General features: G+C 39.2%; 2 protein-coding genes across 3 annotated transcripts; one reads left to right on the plus strand and one right to left on the minus strand.

The window, feature by feature from the left end:
* Positions 1 to 250: 250 nt before the first annotated feature.
* LOC109892483 (calcyphosin-like protein) lies at positions 251 to 10200 on the plus strand. The gene is made up of 5 exons (XM_020485046.2): positions 251 to 538; positions 2014 to 2162; positions 2440 to 2617; positions 2727 to 2936; positions 9676 to 10200. Exons 2-5 carry the CDS (start codon positions 2026 to 2028, stop codon positions 9775 to 9777), a joined length of 627 nt encoding a protein of 208 aa, XP_020340635.1. The 5' UTR covers positions 251 to 538; positions 2014 to 2025; the 3' UTR covers positions 9778 to 10200.
* LOC109892482 (interleukin-7 receptor subunit alpha) lies at positions 10155 to 14436 on the minus strand. Of its 2 annotated transcripts, none has more exons than XM_031826362.1 (8): positions 14163 to 14436; positions 13836 to 13956; positions 13497 to 13645; positions 13185 to 13336; positions 12680 to 12839; positions 11974 to 12067; positions 11791 to 11872; positions 10155 to 11697 (listed from the first exon to the last, which is right to left on the minus strand). In XM_031826362.1, the coding sequence occupies exons 1-8, from the start codon at positions 14242 to 14244 to the stop codon at positions 11266 to 11268; spliced, it is 1272 nt and encodes a 423-aa protein (XP_031682222.1). In that variant the 5' UTR covers positions 14245 to 14436; the 3' UTR covers positions 10155 to 11265. The 2 variants fall into 2 exon arrangements, with proteins under 2 accessions (XP_031682222.1, XP_031682223.1); XM_031826363.1 differs by having other exon boundaries at positions 13836 to 13978; positions 14163 to 14386.
* Positions 14437 to 15173: the final 737 nt, after the last annotated feature.

The raw sequence follows: 15173 nt of genomic DNA on the forward strand, positions 1-15173 counted from the left end.
AAATGTAATATTTAGACTAAAATAGCATGTATTATACCACTGTTGTGCAAAGAAATAAACTAAAGCATCCTTAAATGATGTATTCGGCTCAACATATTTTGTGGAGAGGACTGGCAAAGTATAGCCAGGATCAGGGGCACTTTTGGTGCACTTGAGTAACCTTACATTACAATAAGGAACACTGTATTTCTATCTTTGTTGGCTGGCTTGCCCTGACCTGGGTAGGACTGCAGCGCCTAGAACAATGATGGTCTAGTATCTTTGTTTAGAAACTCTGGCTGTGTAATAGAGGATCAAACCCGTAATGTATCATGGGGAAATTGTGACTGACCGATCTACAAATAATGATCAGTTATTTATGATGCAAGTCAGTCGGAGCAGACCCTGTGCCTATAATCTACAGTAGGCGACCTGGAACAAGGTCGAGAAGGCAAGCCCGCATTTCTATGGAAACTGTAACGCAGGTGGGGAGAGGAGCCGCTGATCTTTGTTTGTGTTGTTTGACAGTTGGCTACAGGTTGCTTTACAAATTTGTAAGGTAAGTTTCTCGCCTCTACAGATAAAGTAGCAAACAAACTCGAAAAAACGTGTGGTATTTAGGAATCTAATTATCTAAATGTATACAGTCAGACTTTATTGTAAGTACGGTCATAATGCAAGATACTTGCTAGGTTAGGTTGACCGTTCAGCTAGCAAGCGCCAGGGACGTGTTCAGCAGGATTTAACGTTTTGGAAGGTTCATATATAAATATGTAGAACAAACGAGTTTGGGCATTGGTGTCAAACTTATTCCATGGAGAGCCAAGTGTCTGCAGGTTTTAGTTAATTCCTTTCAATTAAGGCCTAGACAATCAGGTGAAGGGAGTTCTTGACTAATTAGTGACCTTAATTCATCAATTGACCAAGATATTTTGTGTGTATGTATTGATATGTAAGGTATGTGTGACTTACATTTGTTTTAATGTAATTATGTCCTTGAGCTGATCTTATCAATTAATGTCCTGTATTATGTAATGTTCTGTGTGAACCCCAGCTTCATGGTCTTTCGCAACAGCTAATGGGGATCCTAATAAAATAACAAGTGCAAGGGAGGAGTGAACCTGCATACACTCAGCCTACTGTGGAATGAGTTTGACACATGTTCCCTAAGGCTTTGTCACAGAGCCATCTCCAGGCACAAGCGACATAAACAGTTGCTTAGGGCCCCCGCCAAAAATATATTTTTTTCTTTTATGAACTCAGTCGGGGTCTCAACTTACTATTGAGAGTAAGAATAGGATAATGCACCAGGTGCCATTTAGAATTTTGGTTGAACATCATTCAGTGGTTTTTCTCTTGTTATGTCAGACACTGAACATTACTCAATTAGCCTTGCCAGCTAACCATTTTTAGGTTTTTAGTTCGTCTAGCCAGCTATCTAAACTTGAAGTAATCATGGCCAAATACCAACCAGGCACACAGGGCCCTGACCTCCAGGGAGCCCCCATTGATTTTGTTAGTAATTCTCACTCAGATATCATAACATGTCATAAGTCATGGCAAAATGTGTATAATTACAGGAAGTTAGCTTTAAAACTGCTAAATGAGTTCTCCACCCCATTGGTAAAATGGATCAAATTACAGGAAATTAGCTGTGAAACTGAATCATTTTCTGTTTGCCCCATGGCAAAATGAGTAGAATTGCATGACATTTTATGAAATTGCTGCATTTTGTTTCTGCCCAATGGCAACATGTTTAGAATTGCACTTTTTTTTATCTCTCTGCTGTTGAGGGGGGCCACTAAAATGTTTTGCAGCAAGGTGGGAGGGCCCCCAACCAAATCTTGCTTAGGGCCCCTAAAGGCTAGAGCTGGCCCTGCTTTGTCACACAGCTCTAGCATTATGCTTAATTTATCTTTGTCTACAACATCACTCAAAAACTGTACTATACATCACTAAAATGTGTATGTTTTCGGCATCAAATCGCACTGTATGCATGCAAATCAGTGATGCAAATTGATTACCTGCCTGCAGACTGCAGTTATCATGGCAGGGACGTCACGACATGATCGGGAGATGGCGGTGAATGCCAAAAAACAGCTGTCTGTTTGCACAGACCCTGTGGACCGACTGAGGATGCAGTGTCTCGCACGAGGCTCTTCTGGCATCAAGGGTCTGGGCAGGTGAGAGAGAGACTAGTATACTCTTATGTGAATGGCACAGGTAATGGTTCTGTATCAAGTGATGTGTTGCCCAGGTCATCAACATCAAATGTTTGATATAGTAGCAGTAGTGATTGATCAAACATTGTACTATAGGCAATCCTGTCAAGAAGACAGCTCTAGATTGGCTTCTAAGATGCAAGGATTGTTTTGACAATGTAAACTCCAAGAAACTTATTATTTTCTTCAACTGGCACCCATTTATATATTTTTTCTTCTTCAATGGTTTGTCTGTCAGAACATTCAGGATAATGGATGATGACAACAACCGTACATTGGATGTGAAGGAGTTTATGAAGGGGCTTAATGACTACGGTGTCCTCATTGATAAAGATGAGGCCATGACAATGTTTCAACGTTTTGACCGGGACAACAGTGGACTCATTGACTTTGATGAATTTCTCCTCACTCTCAGGGTAAATATGAGTGGTAGGGGTAAGCCTCTGAATTACATGATACATTTGATCATACTTCTTTAATCTGAATTTTGTCCATTATTTCTGGTTGTCCTGGTTATGATCACAGCCCCCGATGTCCAATGCCAGGAAGGAGGTGATCATGCAGGCCTTTAGGAAACTGGATAAGACTGGTGACGGGGTGATCACTATTGAAGATCTGAGTGGGGTTTACAATGCCAAGTACCACCCCAAATATCAAAACGGGGAGTGGACAGAGGAGCAAGTATTCCGCAAATTCCTGGACAGCTTCGACTCTCCTTACGACAAGGACGGAAAGGTAATACTGATAACATTACACCATACTGACCTGGTCACTTTCAGGCCTTGGGGTTGTAAAATATGGAAATGTTGGATAGAGGTTATAGTGGTCTTATCAGAGGAGGCTGGTGGGAGGAGCTATAGGAGCACAGGCTCATTGTAACGGATGGAATGGAATCAAATGTGTTTTTTTTTATGGGGTGGATCAGCTTTAATATTGCGGATTGATTGGTGCTTCCATCAATGTAATTGTCTGCATCATTTCCAATCTCCCATATATTTTTGGGGTAAATAAACACTTCCGTTCCAAAGTTTGGGGTCACTTAGAAATGTCCTTGTTTTTGAAAGAAAAACAACTTTTTGTCCATTAAAATAACATCAAATTGATCAGAAATACAGTATAGACATTGTTATTGTTGTAAAATACTACTGTAGCTGGAAATGGCAGATTTAAAAAAAAAAATCTACATAGACGAACAGAGGCCCATTATCAGCAACCATCACTCCTGTGTTCCAATGGTACGTTGTGTTAGCTAATCCAAATTGATAATTTTAAAAGGCTAATATATCATTTGAAAACCCTTTTGCAATAATGTTAGCACAGCTGAAAACTGTTCTGATTAAAGAAGCAATAAAACTGGCCTTCTTTAGACTAGTTGAATAACTGGAGCATCAGCATTTGTGGGTTCGATGACAGGCTCAAAATGGCCAGAAACAAAGTACTTTCTTCTGAAACTCGTCAGTCTATTCTCGTTCTGAGAAATGAAGACTATTCCATGTGAGAAATTGCCAAGAAACTGAAGATCTTGTACAACGCTGTGTACCACTCCGGGAGGCCCCGGTGCACAACTGAACAAGAGGCCAAGTACATTAGCGTGTCTAGCGTGTCTAGTTTGAGAAACAGACGCCTCACAAGTCCTCAACTGGCAGCTTCATTAAATAGTATCCTCAAACCACCAGTCTCAACGTCAACAGTGAAGAGGCAACTCCGGGATGCTGGCCTTCTAGGCAGAGTTGCAAAGAAATAACTCCACCAGTCCCATTTATGATATAATTTACAAAGATTATATATTTTTGTATGTTATTGAAAATTTTTGTTTTTTTGATCAATTAGTGTATTTCAGTTTAACCACAACATTGTTGTATTATTTGTTCTGTCTTTTCAGGTGGATTAAACTGAAATTGCAACCAACTTTCTATGGCTTGTCTAAAAAATAACAATATTTTGGAGATTTAATTTTAAAATAACCGAAAGTAAACGGTTGTAATCTGGATAAAGGGGAAAAGGCCATTCTTGAACATGGGGTGAGACATTCTTACTAATTTACTAGAGAACCATTTTGGATTTAAGTATAACTTTTGTATGACTGATGCCTTTAGTGAGAGTTCTAATGCTTTAATATTTAATCATTTCTGCCATCAGAATTCATATTCATTATATAAAAAGGCCCTTTTAATTTTGTCTGACTTGCCATTACAATGAATGAATATTGTTGTTCATATAATTTAAAAAGCAGGTCGCTAGGCAAAACCATACACAAATAGGTCATATGTGATATGAATAAAGAGTTAATCAGTGTGATTTTTCCACAAATAGACAGGTATTTTCCTTTCCATGGTAGCAAGATCTTATCTATTTTTGCTAACTTTCTATTAAAATGTATTGGACTGAGATCATTTCTTTCAGGATATGTATACCGAGTATGTCCACATCCCCGTCAGACCATTTTATTGGTAAACTACATGGTAATCCAATATGTAATATAGTGCACTTATCAGAATTTGGTTTTAATCCAGAGAGGTTAGAAAAAGTATCTAGATCCTCTAAGAGGCTGTGGAAGGATTATATTTGTAGATTTAAAAGAAAACATGAAACATGAAACATGAAAACACCTTTGTTTTTAAGCCATGGATTTCTAATCCCTTATTGTTGTTAATTTTAACAGCAAACATTTTGATGGCAATAATAAATAGGTGTGCCGATAGTGGACAACCTTGTTTTACTCCTCTTGACAGATTAAAACTTTACTATTTTACACCTAGAGATACTATACATAACTTTAACCCATTTTAAAAATATTTTTATTTTATTTTTATTTTTACCCCTTTTTCTCCCCAATTTCGTGGTATCCAATTGTTAGTAGCTACTATCTTGTCTCATCGCTACAACTCCCGTACGGGCTTGGGAGAGACGAAGATTGAAAGCCATGCGTCCTCCGATACACAACCCAACCAAGCCGCACTGCTTCTTAACACAGCGCGCATCCAACCCGGAAGCCAGCCGCACCAATGTGTCGGAGGAAACACAGTGCACCTGGCAACCTTGGTTAGCTTGCACTGCACCTGGCAACCTTGGTTAGCTTGCACTGCACCTGGCAACCTTGGTTAGCTTGCACTGCACCTGGCAACCCTGGTTAGCTTGCACTGCGCCTGGCCTGCCACAGGAGTCGCTGGTGTGCGATGAGACAAGGATATCCCTACCGGCCAAACCCTCCCTAACCCGGGCGACGCTAGGCCAATTGTGCGTCGCACCCACGGACCTCCCGGTCGCGGCCGGTTACAACAGAGCATGGGCGCGAATACTTTAACCCATTTTATAAGAGATTCTCCAAAGTTGAAATATTCCAAGCATTTGTATATAAACTGCGGTTGTACTTTATCAAAAGCCTTTTCAAAGTCAGCTATGAAAACCAGGCCTGGTTTCCCAGATATTTCATATTGTTCTATTGTTTCCAGTACTTGTCTTATATTATCTCCAATGTATCGTCCATGTAAAAAAAAACTGTCTGATTAGGATGAATAATATCTGACAAAACCTTTTTAATTCTATGCGCTAAGCATTTAGCTATAATTTTTGCATCACAACACTGAAGTGTAAGGCCTCCATTTTTTTAAATGGACTGGAGCTTTATACAGTGAGGCAAAAAAGTATTTAGTCAGCTCAGTTCTCCCACGTAAAAAGATGAGAGAGGCCAGTAATTTTCATCATAGGTACACTTCAACTATGACAGACAAAATGAGAAGAAAAAAAATCCAGAAAATCACATTGTAGGATTTTGAATGAATTTATTTGCAAATGATGGTGGAAAATACGTATTTGGTCACCTACAAACAAGCAAGATTTCTGGCTCTCACAGACCTGTAACTTCTTCTTTAAGAGGCTCCTCTGTCCTCCACTCGTTACCTGTATTAATGTCACCTGTTTGAACTTGTTATCAGTATAAAAGACACCTGTCCACAACCTCCTAACAGTCACACTCCAAACTCCAACTCAAGACCAAAAAGCTGTCAAAGGACACCAGAAACAAAATTGTAGACCTGCACCAGGCTGGGAAGACTGAATCTGCAATAGGTAAGCAGCTTGGTTTGAAGAAATCAACTGTGAGAGCAATTATTAGGAAATGGAAGACATACAAGACCACTGATAATCTCCCTCGATCTGGGGCTCCACGCAAGATCTCACCCCGTGGGGTCAAAATGATCACAAGAACGGTGATGCAGAGAGCTGGGACCAAAGTAACAAAGCCTACCATCAGTAACACACTACGCCGCCAGGGACTCAAATCCTGCAGTGCCAGACGTGTCCCCCTGCTTAAGCCAGTACATGTCCAGGCCCGTCTGAAGTTTGCTAGAGAGCATTTGGATGATCCAGAAGAAGATTGGGAGAATGTCATATGGTCAGATGAAACCAAAATATAACTTTTTGGTAAAAACTCAACTCGTCGTGTTTGGAGGACAAAGAATGCTGAGTTGCATCCAAAGAACACCATACCTACCATACCTACTGTGAAGCATGGGGGTGGAAACATCATGCTTTGGGGCTGTTTTCTGCAAAGGGAACAGGACGACTGATCCATGTAAAGGAAAGAATGAATGGGGCCATGTATCGTGAGATTTTGAGTGAAAACCTCCTTCCATCATCAGCAAGGGCATTGAAGATGAAACGTGGCTGGGTCTTTCAGCATGACAATGATCCCAAACACACCGCCCGGGCAACGAAGGAGTGGCTTCGTAAGAAGCATTTCAATGTCCTGGAGTGGCCTAGCCAGTCTCCAGATCTCAACCCCATAGAAAATCTTTGGAGGGAGTTGAAAGTCTGTGTTGCCCAGCAACAGCCCCAAAACATCACTGCTCTAGAGGAGATCTGCATGGAGGAATGGGCCAAAATACCAGCAACAGTGTGTGAAAACTTTGAAGACTTACAGAAAACGTTTGACCTCTGTCATTGCAACAAAGGGTATATAACAAAGTATTGAGATAAACTTTTGTTATTGACTAAATACTTATTTTCCACCATAATTTGCAAATAAATTCATATAAAATCCTGCAATGTGATTTTCTGGATTATTTTTGCTCATTTTGTCTGTCATAGTTGAAGTGTACCTATGATGAAAGTTACAGGCCTCTCTCATCTTTTTAAGTGGGAGAACTTGCACAATTGGTGGCTGACTAAATACTTTTTTGCCCCACTGTATATACCACCTGGATCCTGTTTCAGTAATATTGAAATCAGACCTTCTTGTTGAGTGTCCAATAATCTACCATTTATATAGCAGTGGTTAAAACATGCTAATAATGGTCCTCTGAGTATATCAAACAAGTTTGCTATTCCTCCCCTGTTATGCCATCCAGCCCTGGAGTTTTCCCCGACTTAAAGGCTTTAATTGCATCAAGAAGTTCCTCCTCTGTAATTTGGCCTTCACATGAGTCTTTTTGTACAGATGTTAATTTTATATTATTAATAGGAACAAATCCATAGATTTAGCTTCAGTTAGTGGAGATGGAGGAGACTGAAATGAAAACATATGCTTAAAGTACTTCACTTCCTCTTTCAAAATATCATTCGGTGGATCATGAGTGACTCATGAGTGACAAGTTTCAGTACATTTATTTTGGTAGCAGTTTTATGTTGAAGATTGGGGAAAAATGCACCAAATTATTTTTCATATTCCATCCAGTTCACTTTATTTTTATAATATATTACACTTGATCTTTCTTGAATAAGTTCCTCCATTTCTTTTTTCTTTTTCCTCTAACTTGCTCTGAGCCTCTTATGGTACAGTTTTTATTGCTATCTATCTTTACTGTTTGTCCTTCCATTTCCTGTGTTAATATGGACTCTTTTGACCTAAATTGCTTTTGTGTTATAGATGACTACTGAATTGCATGGCCTCTAAAGGCACATTTATAAGTGTCCCATACAATAAGGGGATCTGCTGTACCTATGTTATGTCGGAAAAGTCCGTTATAAATTCTTCTGTCCTAGTTAATAACAAGTTATAATGCAGTAAGCTTTGATTCAATTTCCAATATCCTCGCCATGTGGAAATTCTGTAAGAGTAATGTATATGCCAATTATCTGATGGTCTGACCGCATTCTGTCCCCATCAACACTTTTTAAACTTTTGGTGCCAGAGAGAATGACATAAGAAAGTAATCAAGATGACTAGCTTGATTAATTCTCTGCCATGTATATCTTACTTATTATTATAATTATTATAAAACATTTTAAAAAGTCATGGGTTTGATAACGTCATATTTATTCCATTCAAACCATTACGATGAACCTGTCCTCCTATAGCTCCTCCCACCAGCCTCCTCTGGGTCTTACTATCGTCCACCTCTACTGTAGTGTAAACCTATACTGCTAAACTTACAGCCTGTACATTATTCGGTCAGATATGAATGAGATTATCTGGACGCATGAGACATTTCTTAGGCTCCTGACATTTACAATACTGCATATCTGTGGAACCATCTCAAACTGTTTCATATCATGTCTTATTTCTGGAACATATTAGGTCACACAAGAAGAGTATGAATTGCTATACAGGCGTGAGATCCTCCATTGATATGGATATCTACTTCATTATCATGATGAAAAGTGCCTGGAAACGTATTCACTAATGTCTTCTTGAGTCAATGTTTAGGGTAAAGACTAAAGAGCACTTAATCCTGGGACATGGATCACATTTTATTTGGATAGTCATGATCTACAGATGGGCATACTATCAACAAGCGATAAGAAACTGCTTGCTAAGGTTACGGTTAGGTTTAGAATGAGGGTTAGTGTAATTGTTAGGGTTAGGATAAGAGTTAAGGTAAGGGTTAGTTGATAGTTATTTGAAATGTGACAATTATTCAACATCTACTGAACATCTACAAACCATCTACTTGGGACTATCCAAATATAGTGTTACCACGGTAGATGTCATGGTATATCTTTTCACTTGTCTTTCTAGATGCAGTAGTTTAGTGGGGTGTAACTCTCTACATTCAATTCTTTAGGGCTGTCCTCATGGTGTTTACACTGCTCTTAGCCATTTTGAGTTTTTAGGCCTATTTCTCAAAGCTGTCAAATTGTCAGAGCTGTCAAACTGTTACAGTGCAACATGTATGTTTCTTAGCAGTACAATTATAGTAGAACTGGTAGCTTGGTGGAGCTGTTTCTCACTTTCAGCCAGCAAATGTCAAAGTTTTGTTTTTCTCTGGTTAGATATTGTACCTTAGTCGCAAGATTAACTAAGCATTTAGATGTTAGCTGAAAATGTCTGAATCTGCACTGAAGAACAAGTATTGATGAGGAAACAAAAGGTTGTGACACACTCAACTCTCCCACAACATTGTCTGTCCCATTCACCTCTGGTTTTTAGTTTTCAGCCTGATCAGGGTTATGTTGAGTTTCTGTCTCTATCTGACACTGAAGGTGTGGGCTGGTTCAGGGAGTGCTGTCTGTCTGACATCCTTCCCTTCTGCAGGTCACCATGGAGGAGTTTCTCAACTACTACTGCGGAGTCAGCGCCTCCATCGATAGTGATGTCTATTTCATTCTCATGATGAAAAATGCATGGAAATTGTGAGTTTTAAGTTGATGATTTATGATGGACAGTTTTTCAAGGTGCCTTCTTAAACAAATATTTAATTATAGAAATCATGTTGACACCGAATATTAATAATGTCCCAATGATATGCAAATTATTAATATATTATTATATTATTATGAATGACTTGTAAATATTTAGTTCTGTGTGAAAATATGTATTTTAATTATACAGTCACTTTCTCCAAAAACAACCAATATTCTGTATAGTAGAAATTGAAATGTGATGTATCTGTACATCTGTGGTCCACAGTTCCAATGTTAGATATATCTTTATAAAGACACGGGAAATCATAAAGACTGATAAGTACAGTCATTTCAGGAGATGATGAAAGCAGAGGAAATGATACAACTACATTTGTTTGTGGAATTAATCTGTTTAATAAAAATGTTAAACACAAAATGTAACAACGTGGTAATTTCTACACAGATAATGTTGTCACATTTGTCAGATTAAAATATACAAATACCGGATCGTACAGTAAAATAAAAACAAAGCAGTAATTTGCCGATGATGACTTTATGTTTAATGCTCTGCTAAAGTCTCACAAAGTGTTCAAGAAAATAATAACGCGTTCTGCATTGAAAACTATGATGTATATATGTTAGTATAATACTATAATACATCTAAGTCAGTGTAAAAAAAATAACATACTGGTAACTGTGCAGGAAATACAATCACTTATGTGCAAAAAAAATTCAACATAATGACAAACAAACACATAAGCTGTGATTAAATTATGTATAGAATATGTATAAGGGTTTAAACCCTGAAGAATTGACATTCTAGGGGCTCTATTCAATCCATATCACTGAAGTGTAACATATTGCGCAATAGAAATTGAAGGTTAATTTCCGATTGAGCCGACGTATGCAACGTTTACCATGAATGCAGTCTCCGATAACGCAGGAACATTACCTTTATATTTCATTCATGCTGTAACACTGAACTTCCGCAATATGGATTGAATAGAGCCCTACGTTTATTTAGCAGCTGTTGTCATGGTAAAGAGTATCTCTGTGATATGAAGCAGCAGTATGTATAACGCCAAGGTGTCATGGTGGCTCGTCGGTATACCGACGGGGTTAATATAGTATGGGATGTGAAAACACAGAAAGGATAATAAGGGAGGTGCAGCGTTGTATTTCAAGTTGTTTAAGTCCTCCCTTGTCTTGTTTCTTATCAACTAGCAACAAATTAACACAAAACCAAACAAACACAATGAGGATGTTTCCTGTTCTGTCTCCTATCATTTGTAAATAACATGTGCATTGAGTTCTGCTAGTCTCGTGATACTGGGGGTCAGTGGATAGTCAGTTTGAGTCACGGTGAATTAAATAGACTTCAAATAAAAGCAGCCAAAGTCACTCAGAGTAAGAATGTAATAAGCAGCTATAATTCATCTTGAATAGATAATTCCGTCTGTCTGTCTCGCTCCCTCTCTGTCTGTCTCTCTCCATCTCTCTCTCACTGGATCTGATAGAAACTAGACATGGTGACATAAGCCTCATCCTTGCCTCCTTGCTGAGTAGCACCTAGCCCCTCAGGACCAATGTTACCATCACTGTCGTCTGTCTCCACGCTCTCAAAGTCACTCCTCAGATCCAGGATCCCCACGGTGGAGCCACTGTTCCTACTGCTCCTCGCCCCACAGTTGAGGTGCACTCCTGGGGACTCACACCTAAGCAGTATCGTCTCCGACCCTCCACTACTGGTGGTATGGCAGGACATCGTATCCCCATCACGCTCTTGAATGAGGTATTGATCTTTGACCTCAGCGAGTCGATGGGAGTCAGAGTCAGGGGGTAGGGAGGTAAGGTCTTGCTCCTTGTCCGGCTCCACCAGCTGGATGTTGAGGTCACTGAACACCTCTGGGTTAAAGCTCACAGGTGGGCCATGCTGTGTCAAAGGAAAGTGATGGAATAAAACAATATCCTCATAACTTATTATGGCCATTATCGTTCACTGTCTAGTGCATATCAGAGGACTTACCTTCATTGGCTCATAGGTCTGGGGGATCTGGAGAAGTGTGTGTTTGGGATGTGGAATGCTTGGCCATATGAAGGAATGTATTCTGTGAGGACAGAGAGACATCCAGAGGATGACATGGAGGACATGCACACATACACACAAAATATGATGTGCAGAGGAAAAGGAGATCAATTTGATACTCACTGTTTTCTCCAGAAAATACCAACTGCCAAAGTAACCAACAGCAGAGAAGCAATGGGCACGATGAGAGAATAGGAAAGCACCTGCACGTCTGTCTCTGTAGGGAAGTGGGAGAGAGATGATGCATGTGACTCACATTTCCTGTACCTTGCGCTATCACTTCCACCTAACTGCACAGTCCAGATATCATGCTATGCTTTTTAGATACATGTCCTTTTTTACTGGAACGAATTGCAAAAATCGCTGAAGTTGGAGACTTTTATCTCCCTCACCAACTTCAAACATCAGCTATCTGAGCAGCTAACCGATCGCTGCAGCTGTACATAGTCTATTGGTAAATAGCCCACCCTTTTTCACCTACCTCATCCCCATACTGTTTTTATTTATTTACTTTTCTGCTCTTTTGCACACCAATATCTCTACCTGTACATGACCATCTGATCATTCATCACTCCAGTGTTAATCTGCAAAACTGTAATTATTTGCCTACCTCCTCATGCCTTTTGCACACATTGTATATAGACTCCCCCTTTGTTTTCTACTGTGTTATTGACTTGTTAATTGTTTACTCCATGTGTAACTCTTTTTTGTCTGCTCACACTGCTATGCTTTATCTTGGCCAGGTCGCAGTTGCAAATGAGAACTTGTTCTCAACTAGCCTACCTGGTTAAATAAAGGTGAAATAAAAAAATAAAAAAATAAAAAATACCTGTGTTGGTGCTGAAACTGATAGAGGCGCTCCACTCACTCCAACTGCCATCAAAGTACCCTCCGCTTGGCTTGGCTCGAACCTTGACATGATACTCTGTGTTCTTATGGAGGTACTCGTCCCCCTCAATGATCAGAGGCTGATAGGTTATGTTTTTAACCTTTGAACAGGGTACACCGTAAAAGAAGAACAAGACAATAAGACACCTTCCTAATATTTAGTTGCAACAACTTTTGCCCTCGGTACAGCCTCAATTGAATGATATTCTCTGAGGAAGGTCAACTGACCGAAAGCTTAGCCTCTATTAAAATAAATCTGGCTGGAAGTGTGCAGAGACTTTTTCCTGTTTCTCCAGTTTTGCATTTTGCTTCCTGCACCTTCACTAATCAGTTTTGAGTGTGTGGTAGATTCTGCCTATTCTGATTCAATGATATGGAAATTATGGTAATATAATTAAGCTTTTGTATCCACAAATCCAAGAAAAATTGGCTTTTGGCAATTGTACCAGAGTATTTTTGACACTCCAGATGCGAAGTTGGAACAGTTGATTGCTGGGTTTCAGGTAATCCTTCAGGTATGGATTCCCAATGTATATAAGAGCCCGGTTGGAGCTCCTCAGAAATGTGGCGTTCACCACCCAAGGACTCCTGGGTTTAACTGAAACATAAAGATCGACAAGAAAGACAAGATAAGTGTTAAGGGCAATTGATGCAAGTGCCAACTAAGGGCTATCAATTGATATCTGTCATGTAAAAATCCCTCATGTTACTTTCATTCAAACCATAGGGTGAGAAGGTATGAAATTATGATAACTTACTTATTTTTTTCAAACTCATTGTTTTCCAAAATGTGCCACCTCGTTTTAATTGAACGGTGAGATTATACGATTGCAGAGTGTCCAGGTCCGTAAATGTGACATTATTCCCCTTCTCTTTCAAACAGCGTTGCTTTTTGTCATCTGTGTAGCTGTAAACATAATGTTAATAAAATCACATTATCAATAAATCATTTCTTAATCTATTTGAGGATTTTACACATCTGGATATCTGAATATGCAGTAAGGGTGTTCTTCCACCCATGATATTTGTCCTTTGTGTTTGTATAAGCTCCTAACTAACACAACTGATGTTCAGTGGTCTTCTAGGAGGTTTATTACCAAAGACTCATGACTTTTATGTCCTCCATTTCATCATCATCATCGGTGTCATCATCAAGGTGGCAGGTTAGGCTGTTTGCTGCCGAGACACTGAGATGAGAGGTGCAGAGTATTCTGGGTTCTGGAAGGGAAAGGAAAGGAAACTAAACAAAACAATTTCAGTGTTTTGAATGGGGTCAAGAGCAGCAAACCTTTTGTCAAATACATTTTGGTACAGAATGAGAATGAACAGTTAATGTTGCACCATCACTGTGTTGGACACAAATAATGCACAATTAAATCAGTAAATCATTTAAATAGAACTCTTAAAGAGGAATGGCAGCTCACCATTGTCAACCAATTCTTCTCCACTTTGAGAGTGTACCAGAACCGGGAGCATGAGTAAGGCAATCCATAGGCTGTATGCCATTTCTCACAAAGCAGTCACACTAATGTACGATGTAGTGCCCCCAGATACAGAGGTGAGACCCTGGCACACACACGCATAAGGAACTCAAAATGTCTCCGCTGTCTCATTGAACTGTCAGTATAAATATGACAGAGGAGAGCAGAAGGAAGGGAGGAGAGACACACACACGCACACACAGAGAGAGAGAGAGAGAGAGAAGAGAGAGAGGGAGGGATAAAGAGAGAGAGAAATTGAATTATCTATTCAAGATTGGATCTGCTTATTGCATTCTTACTCAGTGACATTGGCTGAGGTTTTGGGGCGACAGTACAAAGATGTCACCTTTTATTTTAGGGTATTTTCACATATAATAGTATTAGTATTTTATTAGAATCCCCATTAGTTACAGCCAAAGCTGTTTAGAAATGAAAAGCTGTTCAGGAATGAAAGCACTTTATGTATCTAGTCATAAGTATTTGGACAAATTCTCTTATATCTTTATTAAAGTAGTCAAATGTTTAGTATTTGGTCCCATATTCATAGCACAGAATGACTATATCAAGCTTGTGACTCTACAAACTTGTTGGATGCATTTGCAGTTTGTTTTGGTAGTGTTTCAGATTATGTCGTGCCCAAGAATATAATATGTTTTAGAACACTTCTAATATGCATGCTACCATGATTACGGATAATCATGAATAACTCATGAATAATAATGAGTGAGAAAGTTACAGAGGCATAAATATCAAACCTCCCAAAGAATGCTAACCTTCCCTGTTATCGGTAATGGTGAGAGCTATAGCATGTCTTGGGGGTATGATCTTTGTGCCTCTGTAACAATTGTCGGGTAAATGTTTCAGCAATGGGCAGGATAACCCTAACTCTAATTTAAAGATTATTATTATCATATTATGAGCACACTATTCTAAGGGATATAATGGGGCTCAGCC

The sequence above is a fragment of the Oncorhynchus kisutch genome, linkage group LG6, assembly GCF_002021735.2.
Source record: "Oncorhynchus kisutch isolate 150728-3 linkage group LG6, Okis_V2, whole genome shotgun sequence".
NCBI classification, from domain to species: domain Eukaryota; kingdom Metazoa; phylum Chordata; class Actinopteri; order Salmoniformes; family Salmonidae; genus Oncorhynchus; species Oncorhynchus kisutch.